The sequence below is a fragment of the Urocampus carinirostris genome, chromosome 18 (assembly GCF_059441175.1).
Source record: "Urocampus carinirostris isolate Australia breed hairy pipefish chromosome 18, RoL_Ucar_1.0, whole genome shotgun sequence".
Lineage (NCBI taxonomy): Eukaryota > Metazoa > Chordata > Actinopteri > Syngnathiformes > Syngnathidae > Urocampus > Urocampus carinirostris.
Window position 1 is genome coordinate 728,948 of NC_142366.1, and position 20,163 is coordinate 749,110.

The 20,163-nt window shown below is 36.6% G+C and overlaps 1 protein-coding gene across 2 annotated transcripts in view; it reads right to left on the reverse strand.

Moving 5' to 3' along the window:
* The window catches only part of abcd3a (ATP binding cassette subfamily D member 3a), a 99,990-nt gene that overhangs the window by 46,952 nt on the left and 32,875 nt on the right, over positions 1–20,163 (reverse strand). For both annotated transcript variants that reach the window (XM_088322564.1, XM_088322563.1), the window contains exons 5-10: positions 18,946–19,015; positions 16,870–16,967; positions 13,984–14,107; positions 12,075–12,131; positions 10,129–10,271; positions 4,483–4,552 (exon numbers count right to left, since the gene is read on the reverse strand). In XM_088322564.1, the coding sequence (XP_088178690.1) occupies positions 4,483–4,552; positions 10,129–10,271; positions 12,075–12,131; positions 13,984–14,107; positions 16,870–16,967; positions 18,946–19,015 (562 nt within the window). The remainder of the gene's footprint in view (positions 1–4,482; positions 4,553–10,128; positions 10,272–12,074; positions 12,132–13,983; positions 14,108–16,869; positions 16,968–18,945; positions 19,016–20,163) is intronic.

Here is a 20,163-nt window from a genome sequence, read left to right on the forward strand (position 1 = left end):
GGTGTGTCTCCCAGCTGACTTGTGGCAAACTTTAAACGACACTTTTTATGGATATCTTAAAGAAATGGCTTCCTTCTTGCCACTTTCCATAAAGGCCGGATTTGTGCAGATTACGACTGATTGTTGTCCTATGGACAGATTCTCCCACCTCAGCTGTAGACCTCTGCAGACGTTCTAATCCTCTCACGCCAGCTTAAGATCATTCATTGATAAGAGTGATGACGATCAAAGATCCTCTCTTTTGCCTTCGCCTCTGATTCCTTTGGCCCATCCCACAGATAGTGTGCTGATGGGAGGGGGGACCAGTTTGTGTCTTTGGGCTGAGTCCAGCAGAACCATTTGAGTGCGGGCCCAGAAACCAGTCGCTTGAGAGTAAATCTCACTTTACAAAAAAGTTCTGTAATAGTTAGAATATAGCAAAAAATAATTTTCCTGTGGCAGATGATTTTTTTTAATCTCATTTTAAATTTTTTGTAGTTGTCATTTTCTAGAAAAATGAGATTAAAATGTTGTGAAACATGAGATCCAGGTTAAACACTTCAAAATTACAGTAAAAAAGTGAAAAGATGAAAAAGACGAAACTTTTTTATTATCCAACAGAGCTGTCATTTTACACCAGTCCAAATATACAACATGGATAGACATTTTAATCGTATAACTCAGTGTTTTTCAACCCTTTTTGAACCAAGGTACACTTATATTAATAAAAAAGTTCCGAGGCACACCGTCCGTCGAAAATGTTTGAAAATGAAGTTATGTCAAATATTTCACTTTACTACCTCATAAGCAGATAATTAGTACATAGAAAGAAGAAAATAATACTTCAAATAAAAAAGAATTTATGGGCTTTATGTTTTTATCTTTTACAGTGTAATCTTAAACTGCTTTGTTAAACAAATGAAGTTATTAAATGTACTGTGCTACCTCAAGAGCAGATAATTAGTACATAAAAAGTATATAAAAATGGACTGTCACCTACTGATATGGGTGACTATTACACTTGCTCGTTTGAAGATCGCAAAAATACTGAAAAAAAATCAGATTTTTTGGATTGATAAAATTGGGCAAATTCCAGCGGCACACCAGACAAGGTCTCACGGCACACTAGTTGAAAAACACTGGTATAACCGATCTTCCACTATTCTTGTTCATCGATAAATTAAAAAATGAAGGTGACTAACAAGTGGAAAGGCCTGTAGCCATCCATGACTTCAACGTTTTACCACAAGAATTAACCAGAATCAACCATTCTTCATTAACAATGAACTACAATCAAAAAACAAGTGCTACGGACAGCTACCATACCATTCATCAATGATATCTTGTTGCAGAAAATATCAAAATTTTGAATAACAGCAGCAAAGCAAAAGACACGCGCACACACACGTTTCTTAAAAAAACTCGCCATCAGCAAATGTTTTTTTAGCAGTGACAAAGGTCTTCGGTGTCTGTGTTTGGTTGCCTTACCTGGACACTGCGCATTTTAATGTCTCCGCCTTAAATTCATGTTTCGTCTCGTAATATGACGTTTAACACTTGCCGTGCGAGGTACAACGCTCTCAAGGCATAATGCACAAAACAGCACAGTCATTATTTGCACAAAGCCTCATTCGTCTGTTCACACTGGCTGGAAAGAGCAAGATGTTTTCGCTCGAGGAGCCGTCATGATTCATTTAATTATCACGCGCGAGTATTTCGTTGGCTGGGTTAAAACACAGATCTCTCCTCTGCGAGGCGCCGCAGACACACGGAGGGCCGCTAACGTAAAGCCTCTAAATAACACGGCGCGCAACTGGAAATGTCTAAATTTCAGGTAAAAATGCGAATTTTTAAAATATAATCATTATTATTTTGCCGTGCGCTCGCGTGCCACTGGTTAACCCCTAACGCGTGTCATAGGTTACCGACCCCTGCTCTAGACACTATTGGAACGGAACACAGCTCTGATTTTTAAAGCATAAACATGAAAGGAGAATAAAATATAATTCATGAAATCTCACAAAGGTTGGAAAACACATCCGCCTAAGGGCAGTGGTTTCAAAATCATTTTAGCTGGGGGCCACATGCTAAAAACATTTTCTTTTCCGGGGCCTGGCTAGAAGATTAAAGAGAGAGGGATGGAGAAAAAGGGAGAAAAAAAGCGAGAAGAAAATAGAGCTAAAAGAGAGAAAGGGAGAAAACAATGAGAGCAAAAGAGCGAGGACAGAGAAACAAAGATATGGAAAAGGAAAGTAAGAGAGAATGGGAGAAAAGGAATGACAGAAGTGCGAGAAAGAGAAAGGGAGAAAAAGAAGGAAAGTGAGAGAGTGAAAAAAGAAAGAACAAAGGAGAGAGGGTCAGAAAGAAAGAGAAAAGAGCGAAAGAAGGCAAGAGGGTAAGACAGAAAAAAGAAAGAAAAATAGAGAAAGAGCTAGAGAAAGAGAAAGGAATAAAGAGGGAGTGAAAGAAAGAAAAAGAAATACAGCTCAGTTACGACATCATACGGACATGTATCAAACTGCAGCTCATTTTCCTCATGCTTTTATCATGTCTTGCGGGCCAGATTAAATTCCTTGGTGGACCTGATGCGGCTCACGAGCTGCATGTTTGACAACTGTAGACCAAGACAACTGGTGCTTTTTTTTTAAATACATTGTCAATTTAAAAAAAAAAAAACACTTTTTCCAATCTATAGAGGACACACATTTGTTCTATTATACTTGTTTTTCTTCAATGTAACTCGGCTTACCTTTTAGGCCCAAGACAGTTCTAATTAAATTCTATAGAATTTCACTTATCAATCTATTATAACAGATAAAAAATGATTTAAAGTAACTTTCCAGAGAAAAATATAAAATAATAATGGACACTGTCAAAAACTATTATTTATTTGTGAACAATTAAGTATTGGTACAGCAAGAGTATTGGTATCCAAGATTTTATATTGTTCTAACAAAAAAAAAGTACATTGCAAAAATATTGGTAACCTTTGAGTTACTAATTTGTACCAACTCCTTTTTCTGCGATCACAGCCAGTAGTCTTTTATGTCTCTAGACGTTTTGCATGTCTTGAAACAGAAATATTTGCCCATTCCTTCTTGCTAAACAACTCAAGTTATTTAAGGTTTGATAGTGATTGTGGACAGCATTTTTCAGATCTTATCACAAATGATTGATAGGATTTAAGACTGGACTTTGGCTTGGTCATTCTTAAACTTTTTTATTTTTGGTTTTAAACCATTCCATTGTACATTTGGACTTATGTTTAGGGTTGTTGTCCGTTGGGAAGGGGAACCTGCGCCCTATTCTAAGGTCTTTTGCACACTCCAACAGATTTTCCACCATAATCGCCGTGTATTTAGCTCCATTCATCTTACCATCAACTCTATCTTCCTAGTCCCTTCTGAATAAAAGCAACACTGAACCATGATGCTGCTGCACCCATGATTTAAAGTGGGGATGGTGTTTTCAGTAGTATGTGCATTATTATTCTTAAGCCAAAAAGCTTAATTTTTGTCTCATCTGACCAGTGCACCTTTTTTCACATGTTATTTATGTCTCCCTTGTGGCTTCTAGCAAATGCCAAACAGGGCTTTTTCTGGTATCTTTCAGAATGTCTTTTTTCCTTGCAACTCTTTCATAAAGGGCCAATCCAAACAGAGTATGGCTAATCATGTTGCCTTATGCACAGATTGTCCTGATTTAGCTGTGAATTCCTGTTGGTCATGCAATGTGTTGGTTGCTTCTCTGATTAGTTTTCTCCTTCTTTAGGCTGGAAGTTCAGCGGTACTGCCGGGACTCGGTAGGTTTGCAGTGGTTTAAAGCTCTCTCCATTTTGATATTACTGATCGTACCGTGCTCCGGGAGATGTGTAAATGTTGTGAAATCTTGTTCCTTATTGCTGCTTTTCCACAACTTTATCCCAGACCGGTTTGGGGTGTTTTTTGGTCTTCATCTGTTCTTCAGTGTCTCCTTTCACAGACCTCTAAGCCCATCACAGAACAGGTGTATTTAAACAGAGACTTAATGACACGCAGGTGCATTCTGTCATTTAGGTCGACATTGAATCATCCAGACATCATCGGGGATCACCTGCAGTGAGTTGGCGCAGATGAGAGAAAAAGGGCCAATATTTTTGCAAAACCCTTTTTCAACACTTTCAGTTTGGCACTCTAAATATAACATAACATGTATAAATAATGTGAATGTGTTCTTGACTCTAGCCACCCCCCACTAGGAGGATTTGGCTCCGATATATATATATATATATATATATATATTAAAAAATTGTTGCACTTCACAGTTGTGTCTCGCATGTTTTGGATTCTTAACAAATATTTTCAGGTTTTTTTTTTAGCTTTAAATTTGAAGCCTATATTGTAGAAAAAAAAGTTCTTGCGGGGTCAATACGTTTGCTAGGCACTGTATTAAATAATTTTAACTACTAAACTGATATATAACTGTAGATGTGCCCTCAGTGAAAGAAACTGTATTAATACGTACCAATTTGTTAAAAGTACTGTGAATGGTCTGTTTTTCTCTCATGTTTCCATTGTAGAATGCGATCTCCTCACTGAAGACAGAAAAAAATACTGATTGAAATTCAGCACAAATTTGAAAATGTCCCATATAAAAGTCGTGATTCGGTTTAAAAATTGTTAACGGGGATTTGAATTAAACTGATAACAAAATTCTAGTTCTAACGAAATCGTTTGGGTTAGTGTTGGGCAATATGACACTATACTGCGATGGCGATAGAAAGGTTAATTGAACATGGGAACAACTCTTCCTCCGTTTTAGTCCTATAATAGCCATCTTCGACTATGTTGCCGTGGGAATGTAAATGATCTCCCATAGGGAGTGAATAGGCTCACAATTTTCTCATCCGGAATGAAAGGGGCTATTTTCATTTTAAATGGTAAAGTTCGTTCACCATGTTAACAAGGAAAGTTTCCAGGGATGGCACAAGCGGGTCACTGAAGTATTGTAACCATAAGCAAAAGGAATGCTAACAAGTGGATGCTAACGAGTCATGTTAATAAAAAGAGGCTAACGGGTCTTGCTAACAGCTACATGCTTACGACTACACACTAACGAGCAGACGATAACGAGTCATGGTAAGGGCTACGTGCTAACAAGTCATGCTATCTACTACATATTAATTACTCATGCTAATGAGTCATGCAAATAGCTACATTATTATGGCTACACGCCAATGAGTAGATGAAGAGTCATGCCAAGTGCCACATGCTAATGACTCCATGCTAAATAATCGTGCAGATGCTTACAATTGACGCTGATGGCTACAGGCTAACGAGTCATGCCAATGGATACATGCTAATTAATCATGCCAACAAGTAGATTAGGGTGGAGCTTATGTGACGAATATTTTTTATTTCATGTATTCTATCTAACCCCACAAAAAAACTTCCACCAAAAACTACACAGCAGAAGTTTCAGTCATGTAAGTTGATATTTAGAGGTAGCTCAATCATTGTATTATAACTTTTTATTTCTCACACAAATTTTGACAGGTTTGATTCCGCCATCATACATCAACACAAACACAAAACATACACTTGACACACCTATAAATAACAGAAGGAACAAAAGTAAAAAAAATGTTAATACAATAGAATCACTAAAATAAAAATGGGGGGGGGGGTGTTTAGACATCAAGTAAAATTTGTGTGATAGGCTTCCATCTTTTCTCAAATTGATCAAGTTGCAGTTGAAGTGTTGCCGTGATTTTTTCCATAATGTACATTTGCTTTAATTTGTCTCTCCATTGTTTTATGTCAGTAGGTTGTGGTTTCAGCCAAGACACTGTGATCATTTTCTTTGCTACCAGAAGCATAACCTTTAGTATATATTTCTGTTGACCAGACAGTAATTCTTCTGGCAAAATTCCTACTACATAGGCCATTGGATCCAACCGCAACTCCCAGCCAATAATTTAATTTCTGTCTGGATACTTCTCCAAAAATTTAATATTACAGGGCAATTCCAGAAAATATGCGTGAAGTCTCCGACCTCCCCCACAGTTACGCCAACATAGATTTGAGGTATTTTTATATTTTGAAGTGATAGAGGGTGTATAGAAGAATCACATTTTTACTTTCCATTCAGACTCTCTCCATGTCGGGCTGTTGGTTATTTTGTTTCCTTCTTTCAAAGATTTTTCCCATTCGTTGTCTTTTATCACTACATTAGTTTCTTGATCCTATTTTTCCTTAACCACTATGTCATCATTACTGAGATCCATTCTCAGAGCTTTATATAGTTTTGATATAACCACCTTTATTGATTGTCCTTTTGAATAGGATGTTAATAATTCCTCAACTTTAGTTAGCTCCTTACATAATTTCCCCCATTCATCATGTTTCTGGAGGAAACGCCTTAGTAGCAAATATTTGTAAAAATCATTTCTAGGTAGGTCAAATTCTTTTTGGAGTTGTTCGAATGATTTCATTGCCTGTCCTTCGAATACCTGGGTAATCAACATCCAGCCTTTTTGGGCCCATTTTCAAATCCTACCTCTCAATCACTGTATAAATTTGGATTAGCGCCCAATTAGCCAGTTCCACACAAAATAATGATGGCTTAGGTACATAATACAGACAAGAAAAAAAAACTCAGTCCTTTATTAGAGTCTCTTTACGGCTGTCAGGAAAAGGTTTGCCGTGTTTTTCAGCAATTTGCAGCAGATGCTGCAGATCAGTTTCATCTTTTGTGGTATGAGCACATTATTCCTAAACCAATTACAAAAGTAACTTTTCCATCAGAAATCTTGGTGCGATCTAAAGCAGCAGCTAACTCTGGAGTTATGTTTTTCATGCCTCTTACTATTTGAGATACCAACACCTGATATGTCATGACTTGTTCTTGGTTTATCATCTTCCGAACGACTACTGCTACATGATAATTGAATTGACTCATTCGCAATTCTTTGTTCAGCTTCAGATTCTAGGCGTTGTTTCAAGGTCTTTCCTTGATTTTCTTCAAGTCTTTTTTCTTTCTCTGCTAATTTTTTGGCAACACCTGTCATTGACCCCTTTCTTCCCTTTGCTCTTTGAGCCAACAAAAACTGTCTTCTGGAATTGTCATAATGTTGAGTGCATTAGTATGAGCAATGTCAAACAAGTCATCAAGTTCTTTTTTGAATTCACTTTCCTGGGCTTCTTGTGTTGATGTTTGTCATCCTTTGTTCTTTTTTAGAGAACGCCATGCTTGAAAATGGTTTTCAAGTTTAGTCTGACAATTTTCTGGATCTCGAATTGGAATTTTTGCTCTATTCCAAAATTACTATATTTCTTTCACTGTCACTGCGAAAGACGCTCTAATGGGCATGTGCAATTCCAAGTGTTGATAAAGAAAGAAACCAAAAGCAATGCAAACTGATGGTAGCTTGCTTCCAGTGAGTTCAGACACATACGTACCAAGCAGATACACTTCTTTCTTTGATCTAGTTGAAACAATGTACTGAATATTTACCTGATGCTGATCTTTGAATGTCAATCACTCCTGGGAGGACAAAGAAGGTCTGCTGGCCTTGTCTTCAAAAGTAGGTCAAGGGAAATTATACTAGTTGAATTAGACTGATTTGCTGAGCAATGACTTGTGGGTAATAATTGTTTGAGATATAAACTTACACATATGTGGCTTATCCCAGCATCTCTAGAACTCCCATTTAAGAAAAATGATGGAAAACGCCAAACTTCTCAGCAACTGCGCTACCTCTAAAATGTATTTGATTTAGACCAAACTGCACAGAATTTGGTCTTTTGTGTAATGGAACACAATTCCTCTAATTGACAGTGACTTTTGAACTTTGAAAATAAGCTCCACCCTAGAGTAGATGTAGGTGACATATTTTCAGGGTTCGTACACCTTTTTCGAGGCCAAATTCAGACACTTATTTGAGACTTTCAAAGCCATTTTTCTAATTTCTTCCATATTGTTCTCGAAACTTCCTACCCTCTGGAGACGTCGTACCATCAAATGATACTAAATAAAATGTAAAATTTAAAGGTCTGTTTTTAACCCCTTAACATTATGACTGCTCGCGACGACCATTTCAAAATATGCTCATCACAGTAACATCATGAGTCTGAGACAAGATACCCAAAAACTATAAAGTCCTCTTAACTCACCAATCTAGTCACCTCACAGTCATCAACTTTGTTGAATGTCTTAAAAAATGGCTTCCTTACACATCCAACACAATCCAGAGAATCAAACCGTAAAAAAAAAAAAAAATTCAAAACACACAATAATGCCGGCAGATAAAATAAATCCGCCTAGATGCAATTCTGCTTTTGACATTCCTTATTTTGGTCCTCTCCAAAACATTTATTACGTGCAAGTGTGCACATCATTGTTTTGACTTCTAGAAAGAGAAGCCAAACATTTACACAGTGTGGGAAATTCTAGCATCCTTCAGAAAAAATAACATTTATGGTGGGGCACAAGCAACACCTAGGGGAAAATTTGTTTACCAATTGAAGTAAAGAATAATCCGTTTCAATTCCAATGATTTTCAAAATTAAAGCAAGGAAAATCCCTACATTAATAATATGGTGCATAGTGTTTTATTATTATTATTGATAATATATCACTAACCTGTCCACTTTGATGTGACAGTAATGAGGACTGAAGCCAAAATCAGTGTCATTTCTACACTTCTCAAAAAACATTTCTTCAGTTAAAAGCATGGTTTAACGATTCAGACTGAATTTCAACATTTTCAAGCACTTTTGATGACCTTGAAAACAATGTTAGAAGTCAAGCATTTCACGGATTTCAAACACCCATACATACCGTGTTAGACATGTCCTAATTTTTCATTTATTAATATGTATACACGCAAACATCTACATTTCATAATATTTTACATTTGCTTTTAAGTCAAAAATACAGTACAGTATGCACTGCTATAAGCCGCTCGAGATTCCTGGACAAAAACAAACTGGCTATCGCTTAAAATCTGTTCGGAAACCGTGCTACTAGCATGCTCTTTGTGTCACCATCACAGTTTATAGTTCAGTAAAGAAGAGGAGGAGGGGTCCAGCCATCATTCAATCAGCCCAAATTAAAGAAATGTTCGCAAAATTTCATGAATTCGTGGAATTTGAGTAAAGGAATCACCCTGGAAAAGGTTTGACAAGTCGGGCTATCGCTCATTGTCAAAAGCCTGCAAAAGCAAACATCAATGGATCAGTTTTTCAACAAACACAAGACATAAAAGTAAATTAATATTTACTTGATTCTTTTTGCATTATGTGCACTCGTTTAATGTTTATTGCGCGGTAATCGAATTTTAACATGTATTTGTTTCGTGTTTTGATGCTCTTTTATGATTTAAAAGATATACTTTACTTTTGAGGGGCTTGGCATAGATTAGCATATATTTACATTCAAACTGTGTCTCTACTCACAGTTTTTAGGATAGGAAGCTACTCCCAAAACAAATGAAATTCGTAAGTAAAGGTACCACTGTAGAATTTTTGTAAAATAGTAATACTCTGGTAGTGTTATTGTAGTATTTATATAGTTTTTTTTCTTTTCAGAACAAAGCAAAATAATAGATTAAGTGTCAGTTCTTAAGCACTAAAATTTGATACTAGGTTTTGTCATAAATTCGTAGTATTTTATGGTATTTCTGTAAATGCCGTGAACACACAAAGGAACAATGGGGACAAAGTTGGCAACCAAATAATTTATTTTAGTCGCACTTTATTTACAATCATATATGTTGTCATGATATTCTTATCATTTTTGTTTGGCCGCCCAGGTGCAACAATAATTTTATTCTTGTTGAAGTTGTGGCCGTAGTTTGCCCACCTGTGTTTTATTCAGTAAAGGTTGACAGGTATGCTGTTGCCTGTATGGGCGCCAACCGCATTTTTATTTAGGGAGAGACCAATCGATTTATCGATCATTATGACAGCCTTTTTTAAATTTTACAGTTGGCTTCAGTAGGGGTGTCAATGAATGGCTTTGAAGATGGCAGTAGCACATCAATTTGCCCTAGGCTGTACACAAACAACATGGTGCATTGGGGGTAAATTCAAAAAGTTGGAAACAAAATTTCCATTCAACAATTGTCTGACACAACCATCAACTAATTATGAATACAGATGTACATACCTGTTAGTGATAAGGCGAGAGTTTACATAGCGGTACTCTCCCTCATAGCGCTGCTCCATTACAGTCATTTTCCCTATGGGCCGCCTTAATCTGGTCAGCAGCAAACCGGAGATCAGCAGGTAGGACATCATGATTGCAGGGCCCTGGGTAGGTACAGAATGTAATATAATAGGAACAATTAATTGAATAATTATAAGAATAATAGATTATGATGATGACACAATTTATTGAGTGGGATGAGTATGTCATACTCTTAAGCTATCATCTTCACTAATTGTACACTGTTGTTTGGCTGTTCTTTCAACTAAGGATGCTGGAGCGTTGTGTAATATTGAAGCCTGTGTGGTTTCAGGTAGCTTAGGGATCCGTAACCATGAGTAAACACGGATCAGAGATAAAATAGAAATCGGGCAATCATTTAGTGTATTCCATATGCAGGGCTGATGGCTTTGAATAGGAAATAGAGACAATACTAGTGCAAATGGGTCCGGTCCGGTCCAGCATCGCGCGCGCGCAACACAACCACCCAAACCCCACCCACACCCCACCCATAGCTCTGGGAATAAGTGGAAGGGAGAGGAAGGCAGCTGCCAAAAGGGTGGGGGAAGCCACGTAGAGAGCCTCTTGCTGGCTCTGGAGTAGGAGAGGAGTTTAGCTGGGGACCAGGAAAAAACTGACCATCACTGCCGGCCCGCCAACTCGAGGGCGTTGTGGTTAAGGTTATGGTTAACGCCCAGTGAGACTATCTTGGTTGAAAGCTACAGTCACTGTTTAAGTGACTGCAAAAGTTGCACTGATTAGAAGTGTATGTAATAGAGTGTATATATATATATATATATATATATATATATATATATACAAATGAAAATGGGAAATACAGGATGGTAGTCTTCCTGCTGGGCATTTCTGACTTTGGAATGCTCGTGTGCCCTGAACACTCGGACCACTGACAGCTGGGGACCACCGCTCATTGATGTATTCGGGACCACCAGTCATTGATGTTTCGCTCCTTTAACCCCAGGACATCTCCCGTGGCGGAGCGATGGCTGGGAACTCTCCCTGTCAACCCCACTGATGCCCTCGGTGTTTCTTGAAGGCCCCCAGTTCCTGTCATATTCAATCCATGATTGTGCACAATTGCTTGTAATAATCGCGCATAAAAATGGATTCCGGGTTGCATTTGTGCATGCTTATTCTTGGCTCTGATTTCAATACAAATTGAAAGATCAGAGAATAACTGTTATACCGGAAGTCATTTGACAAATTTGTTTACTTTGAAAAGGGGAGTGTTGGGGCAAAGCCGACGCATTACAACAATAATCATGAAACGTGTCAGGAATGCTTTTAGGCAGATTCTTTTTATCTGTGGGCATTAGTGTGCTTTTAAGTAAATATTTTACACGGTTGTATACACTGTACTCTTGTGTATGTAACAAGAACATGTTTGCGGAGAAGTATATCATGAGCTGACTTCCAGGTGACGTTATAGGTGAGCTGTGTCGACTTTAAAGTTTTCGGGTACCGTGTTTCAGACTGATGGTGGTGTTTCTGTGATAAGTACATTTTTAAATAGCTTGAATCCCAGGAGTTTAAGCTTTCTAATGATAAGTGGCATGATGAATCTAAATGACTGATGACATTCTGAAGACACCACTTTGTTTGCCAAAAGTCAGACGTTGGAATGTTAAGGGGTTAAAATGTAAAATGCCACAAGTTGTCTAGTAAGAAAAGCCAGTTGAAGTGGCTCAGGCATTTGTGACAGCAGCTTTCTAGAAGCCCCTTGCATCATTTTTCTGGGCATCTCCCATGTGCAGGAATAGAGCTTGGTTTACCCTTTTAACAGTGCATACTTATTAGTATATGTAACTCATTACTTTTACAAAGTTGACAACACTCCCACCAAAATTGAGCTCACTTGAGGGGGTTGTCAAAAAAACACATCTTACCTGAGACCCAATGGCACTTGTCAGCTTGAAGATATACAAACCAATATCCAGCAAAGGCTGCAGAAAACACAACAAAAATGTGTTTGACAATGATAGGCCGGTCTATGTGTTCTCCTGCGAGACAAAATTTGGTCCTATCACATTCTGGGTTAGTGCAACTTTTAATGGCCAAATTCAAACACTTGTCAAGGACTTTCAAAGCCAGTTTTCAATTTTCTCTGGGATCATTAAGTGAAGAAATCTAATGTAAATCAATCCACCTGTGTTTTGAGGTCAATAAGTGTTGCATGTTGGAAAAAAGAACCAGAAGTTTTGAGAAATCTTAGGCCAAATTACAGGGTTTATCCACTTTGTATGGCCAAATTCAAGCCCTTTTAAAGGGATTATAAAAGTACCTTCTAGGCCATTTTTTCCAATTTTTCCAGGATCTTCAAAGGAAACACTCACGTTTTTTTGTTCTCTTTAATGACTACAATAAAGTCGCTAACTTGCAGCTAGTACACATTGTGTGTTATTTTTCGCTGTTCCTATCTATGATGTATGATCATTTTGTGTCAGTAGGCTGCTGCTATAAACTGACATGAATTCTGCGATTCTGCTTAAACAATGCAGATGCAGCTTCAATATGTCACACTTGTTTTCCAAAACAGAAATGGCTCTATAAGTGTTGGGCAATAATAGAGTTCAATATGGAAGACAAAGAGAAAAAAAGACTGAGTACTGTATGAATAAAAAGCTAAGAAATGAGTCAAATATTGCCTTTTTTTTAATGATAGATTGCTTCAAAGCCGAGTGCATTCAATCTCTCAACCTTAGAGACTGCTAATCTTTTGCCATTTGTTTTATTTATTTTCATTTATATTTTTTGGAATGTTTTTTTAGAAGATCTGTGTCTAAATTGGTTGAATTAGAATTATAAATAGTAATTGGTTTTGCATTTATTCCTTTTTTTTTATCACAGAAGAGTAAATATTTGCAATTTAGATTTTATTGATAAGAGTTGTTTCTCGACTCTAAATTCTAAAATGTTTTTGTATTTTACAAATGTTTTTGTAGATCAATGAATATTTTAATAATTCATGTGTTTTGCATTAATCCTCTGGAAAACATGAAATTACTAATTACTTAACATTCATAAACACATGTCTTTAATATTTTTATTTTTTTTAAGTGTGATTCATTGAGTCAGATCGCCAGGAAACACAACGGAAATCATTTTAAGCATTTTCCCTGAACTTAAAATCACAATCACAAGCATTTAAGGATTTCAAGCACCGGTGAGAACCCTGCAATTAAATAAATAAAATTGAGTTTCTGTACCCCATTTCATGGGTGTTGTCCGTTTGTTCTATGTTGTATCAAAAGTTCTTGTTTCATTTTTCTACTGATAGTGCTCAATGACGCCAAACTATAGAGAAAAGTTAAGACTCCTAAAGTTTAACTTAAGTGTGAAGTAAGGCGTGTCGGCGTCATTTTTATTTTTCTCATTTTCGAGTCAAACTACCAAGAATCACTATGGAACTGCTTGTGAACTGGATTTTACTATGTATAGATTAGTGTTAAAAATAAACTTGTGATGCAAAGGACTTACTTAAACAACAAGCCAACTTTCGGGGCTCGTTTTTCTTTATGTTATTGGCTTCCTCGATTAAAACACAAGCAGGGCTTGTTTCGAACTTGAATTTAAACATTTTTAAAACTAAGAGGAAAAGTCTAGTTTGGGTCAAGCAGACTGAGGCTGCACTCATGAGCCAGAAGAAGGTGGCACGAGTCAATAAGTTCTAAATCTGATTTTTTTACACAACTCAAATTACTGAAAAACAGATCAAGTTTGAAACAACATATGCTTCTCAGCCATGAATTATTAGAACTTGCTTGGAAAACAGCAAGCAAAAACAAAGCTGTGTACCTTGCTGAGGTTGGAATAGAGATCCACTACACTGTTGCAGAATTTTTCCACATCTTGAGTCAGCAACTGGTCAGCGTTGGCAATCCGGTTGTCCAGGTTCCCGATTTTGTAGAAGGTAAATCCTCTATGAGTTAAAGAAAGTCACAGAAACACAGCAGAGTTGAAAAACTACATACAGTGCCTAAAACATGTTCTTTGTTCCTTTATCTTTTTGTTTCCTTATCCTCACTGTAAAATGTGGAACTGGAGTTGTCCAATTTCGTTGTCACAATATATACCATTTTGTAACAATGACAATAAAGGCATATTCTCTTCTATTTTATTCTATTCTAGAAAAAGTATTAGGTAAATACCGCCCCCCTGTTGTCTCAGCCCAGCCAACTGATTCCAAAGGTTCCCCAATGACTTCTAAAAGATTCAATGTCAACCTAATTGACTAACAATGACAGAGTGCATCTGTTTGCATTAGGCCCCAGTTTGAATGCACCTTTTAGTGATGGGCTCAGAGGTCTGTGAATAAAAGATGCTGAAGAACAGACAGCATGATGAAGACCAAAGAACACACTAGGTACGTCCGGGATGAATTTGTGGAACCATTCAAAGCAGGAATGGAAAAGAAGACGATTTTGCAACATTTACACATCTCCCAGAGCAGTGTGTGAGCAACACTTTCAAAATAGTGAGAGCATGAAACCACGGCAAGACCTGGCCATCTCTCGAACCTTTGGCCAAAACAATTAGAAAATAATTCAGAGGAGCAACCAATCTGCCCTTTTTGAAAGGGTGGCAAGAAGAAATCCCTTTCTGAAAGAATTCCATGTAAAGGCCCATTTGGCGTTTGCAAGAGGCCACGTTGGAGACACAAATAACATGTGTAACATGGTGCTGGTCGGCCGAAAAATAAAATTCACAACACCATCCCCACTGTTAAACATGGTGTTGGCAGCATCATGCTCAGAGGAAGATTGTTAAAAATGATGGGAAGATGGATGGAGCCAAATACAGGCGATTCTGGCAGAAAATGTGTGCAAGAGACCTAAGAATGAGGCGTAGGTTCACCCTAAACAAAGCAAAATCTTCAATGGAATAGTTTAAAACTAACAGTATAAAGGTGTTATAATGGCAAAGCCAAACTCCAGACCTCAACTACATAGAGGATTTGTGGAAAGATTTGAAAACCCTTCTTCAAACTGATCACCATCAAACTTTAAGGAACTGATGATGTTTTATAAGGAAGAATGCACAAGTAATTCTGTTTTCAAGATGTACAAAGTTTTAAAAAAAACTTACCCAAAAAGGGCTTGTGGCTGTGATTGCAGCAAAAAGAGGTTGTATAAAGTTATTACCTCAAAGGGGACCAATATTCTAGCAAGGCCTACTTTTCCATTTTCAATTCTAAGCAAAAGATACAATATTGTATCAGTTTGGTTTCTCATGATTGTCTCACAGGTTATTGATTCTCGGATATTTCTTTTTGAGTTTTTTATCTAAAGATTTGAAGCCTGAAATATGGCAATATGTCAAAAATGTCTTAGGGGGGTCGTTCTGAGCAATACTATTGCAAGGCACTGTAATTGTATTCTAAGGTAACTCAAATGATCACAGCTACACTGTTGTTATTTTCTTAAAAGGATGTTTGCACAAGCAGCCTTGCTGTAACTATTAATACACCAATATACAGCTAGTACTTGAATAAGTAACAGTTTTTATTAAAAGTTGCTGCTTTTAAAAGTAGTTGTATTTTAACATGATAGGAACTTTGCGTAAGTGGCAAAATAGTGGAGTTATTGTTAACAGTATAAGATAAGCACAAGATACAAACAACAGTTTGTAGCAATAATGATTACAGTTACATAATCATTAAAGTCTGTATTAATTACCTGAACTGTATAAGTTTATAATCACAAGGCATGATTTTGAGACAATCTACATCCAACGTACAATATAATCGGATATAAATGTTTAGGTTGTAGTTTCACTTATTACTGTCAGATTCCAAAAAATCTCTAAAAGAAATCTATTTGGTTGTATCGACATATCACAATATATTTTTTTCTTGTACCCTTCTCCCTTCAATTGCATATCATTTGGTCCAAACTGATTGAAATGTACTTACCCTGAATGAGTAAAACTACAGTTGCTGTGCTTTGCACAAGTATTGCACATCAGAAATATTTGCCCATTTTTCCTTATAAAACAGGTCAAGTTCCTTAACATCCTAAGGCCCAAGCTTCTTGTTTAATATGCATTTATGTCCCAAATGTGGACACCAGGTTTTAGGAGGTTAACCCCTTAACATTTTTGTAAAATTCGCCTAAAATCCCAATCCAAGATGTACTCAAAGTAAATTGAATGCTGTCCTTAACCTTTGAGAATATGGGCGGATTTGATCTCTTTTAAACTTAAGACTCTAAAATTGTCCCAAACTCAAATAATCACTGCATGTGGGCATCTTAGCTGGAAAACAGGGAGGACAATGGCTTGAAGCCTCACCTTACCGAGCCAGTTTTCTAAATAGAGCTGTTCTTTTGGGTGCAACCATTAGGGGGCGGTGACGCTTCACATGACAACGCCATTATGACAAGCCACTGGACAGGCATGTCTGCATCATTTTGAAATATTTTTGCTAGGCACTGTTTAATAATGAAAATTGCATTTTTTAAAATATATCTCAAGGAAGATTTTTTTTCAAAACTGCAATTAACAGAAAACCTACAATTAAGCACTTTACATTTTAAGAATGAATCTCGGTAGAAAACCTACAGTGATGTCCATCAGTACTGACTGAATACAGATTTACCATAGAAAATACACAGGTACAAATAGAACGTTATTTAATTTCGATACATTTTCATGCAATGAATGGTAGACACTGCTGTTACTTACTTTAGATACTGGTCGTAAAGGTTCTTTGAAAGTCTCTCTCGAAACCTCAATTTCAGCTCATTCAGGCCCAATTTGAGAAAGTTGTTCACCAAGGCGATCTATAAGCCAAAAAAAAAAAAAAAAATCACAAACATCTCACTTCAAGCATTGTTCAGGAAATCTATGGAATAGAAATGCTTGATACGTTTATTTTCAAACTAACACAAAAATAAGTCATTAAGTCATTAATTTAAGCGGCAAAAGAATGCGAAAGAAATACACCAGTTGACGAAGTTTTTTTGATCATTTCAAATTGAGTTGACTGTATTAAAAAAAATGTACAGGGAAAAAAGTCAATTAAAATAACCTTCGCACACCTTTTACATGGCCAAATTCAAGCACTTTTACAAAAGTTTGAAAGCCATTATTCCAGTAGAGTAGCTTCGTAGAACGAAATCCAGCGTCACTCAAAAGGTTTTTTTTTTGTTTGGCTTTGATGACTAAAATAAATATTCCTGCTAGCATAAACTTTGTGTTAAATTGCACTGTTCCTGTCTACTATCTTTTTGTGTCAATGGGATGCTATAAACTGACATGAATTCTGACATTCTGCTTTAACAATGCATGCACAGCTTTTATGTCATACTTGTTCAGAAACACAGAAAAGGCTCTTTAATTGTTGGCTAAAATATGAGTTAAATATAGAAGATAGTATTGTCTGTATAAAAATAAAAACGAGCCAAGTTTGGAATCATTTTATTGATATTATCAGATTGCTCTGAAGCAGAGTGCATTCAATCTTTCAATAATGCAGAGTGCTGCTCTTTTGCTTTTTGTTTTTCTTTATATTTTTAATTTATATTTTTGGAGTGTTCTTCGAATGATTAGTGTCTAAATTGGTTAAAATAGAATAATAGTTCATTTCTTTGCACAGCACTTGTTATTTTTAGTCCATATTTCATTGTTTTGCATTTTCAGAGATATTGTGTTGTTGTTCAACTTTAATCTGTTCAATGTGCAAAATTCTAAAACTTATTGGTATTTTACAATTTTTCATGTAGATCTGTAATATATTTGAATCTATATTTCATGGGTTTTTGCTGGCATTCCCTGCAAAACATATACAATTATTAATTAATAAATAATTAAGAGCATAGTTTTTTCATTATACTGATCATAGAACACTAAACAACCCAAAATACAAACCAAAAATAGGGAGCCGTTTGGGAGCCAAAAGTACTGTGTCTTCTCAGTGAGCCAAGCCGAAAGAGACACTTCTCGACTCCATGACTAGTTTGATACAGGTAGGGTCTATTTCACCCATATTTTTGTAGTCTTACACTAGTTGTATTTTTGCGGCATTTCGTAGTATTTCTGCAGTGTAATCTTTGTAGTATTACTGCAGTATTTTTAAAGTATTAATGTTTTTTTTTGTAGTATTTCAAAAGTGTTTTGTAGTATTTCCACAGGATAGATGTTTAGTATAGCTGTAGTGTTTTTTGAGTATTAATGTAGTTGTATTTATGTAGCAGTATTTTTATATTATATTATTACTGTAGTATTTTTTTTAGTATTTCCATACTAATATCTGTGTAGTATCCTTAATACTTTTTACTATTACTGTAGTGGATTTTTTGTAGTATTTCTGTTGTAATCTTTCTGTCATAGTATGTTTGTATCATAGAATTACTGTCGTGGTATCTTTTGTAATATTTCTATAGTATGTTTTCTTATTAGAATGAAGACACAATATATTAATTCCGTTTTGAGGCACTAAATTTGATTTCATTTTAAAGTAGTTTTGTAGTAAATTTGTAGTATTTCGGTAGTATTTTTGCCAACCAACTATTTATGCATCTATGAACACCACACCCACAACCTTCCTTTTGAACAACCGCACCTTACTGCATTTAGAGAACAATGTTGACAAGATGGGCTGTTGAGTTGTTAGTTTTAAATAGCCTCTGGTCATTCTGGAGGGGTAAGAAAATTCCTGGGACTTCGAGTGTTGGTTTAAGAAGTACAATTGTTGAATTGATTTGTGGGTCCTGAAGTCAAACCAGCTGAGAACCAGTGATATAAAAGAAAAATACTTACAAGTGGCATAAATCGGATGAAGCTGAACAAGAAGCTCTTGAAGTCTTTTGTAGAGCGACCGATAATTGCACTACAAAAGATCCGGAAAAACAGCAAGAAAATTAATTGTTCATATAGTGAGTGGAAATAATCATCAGTAGATGAAGTATAACTTTGATGCTCCTGATACCTTATAGCTTGTGTCGTGTGTGTTTTTCAAACATTTGAGTGTGTTGTGTTCTAGGCACTGCGGTCACTGTGCTTAGTTTTCTCGTTACCCCTGGCGCTCTACGCAGATTAGTTTTGACCGGGGTCATCAACCTAGAGCCGCACGTGGCTCTTTAGCCACCTCTTCTACCTAGTAGTTCCCTGGAGCTTTTTTAGAAAAAGGACAAACTTGACACAAAGACGCTTTGTTATATTGTTTGAGGCAGACCCAAGTGCAGACACATGGTCTGACCAACTACAGCAGGGGTTTCAAATATGCAGCCTGTGGGCCAAATCAAGCCTGCCTAAGGTTTTAATCCAGGACAAGAGACAAGCGCTGCAGTTTTAAATATGTCCACTTGATGTCGCCAAAGCCAGGCCCCACTCCCACTGGAAATGAGTAGGTTCCTCTCCATTACTGTCTTTCTCACGCTCTCGGTCCCTATTTTTTATCTTTTTCGCTTTCCCTTTTTCTGTCTTTATTTCCCTTCTCTCACTTTTCTTTTGCTCCATCTCTCCCTCTCTGTCACTCCATTTCCCAGTTTGCTCTCCTCTCTATTTCTCTCTCCCTATCCTTTCCTTTTTCAATCCTTTCATCTTTCTTTGACTATCTCTTTTTTCTCTTGCACTGTTTCCTTCTCCTCTTTCTACCTTTCTCTTAATCTCTTTCTGTATTTCTTCCTTTCACTTTTTTTCTCTCTCTAGGACCGTTCTCTCAGTTCTCCCTCTCTCTTTCCCTTTCTCCACTTACAGTTAAGAAAATAAGTATTTGAACACCCTGCTATTTTTATATTTCTCCCACTTAAAAATCATGGAGGGGTCGGAAATTTTCATCGTAGGTGCATGTCCAACGTGAGAGAGATAAACTAAAAAGAAATCCAGAAATCACAATGCATGCTTTTTTAACGATGTATTTTTGTGATATAGCTGCAATTAAGTATTTGAACACCTAAAGAAAATGAATGTTAATATTTGATACAGTACCCTTTGTATGCTATTACAGAAGTCAAACGTTTGCTGTAGTCTTTCACC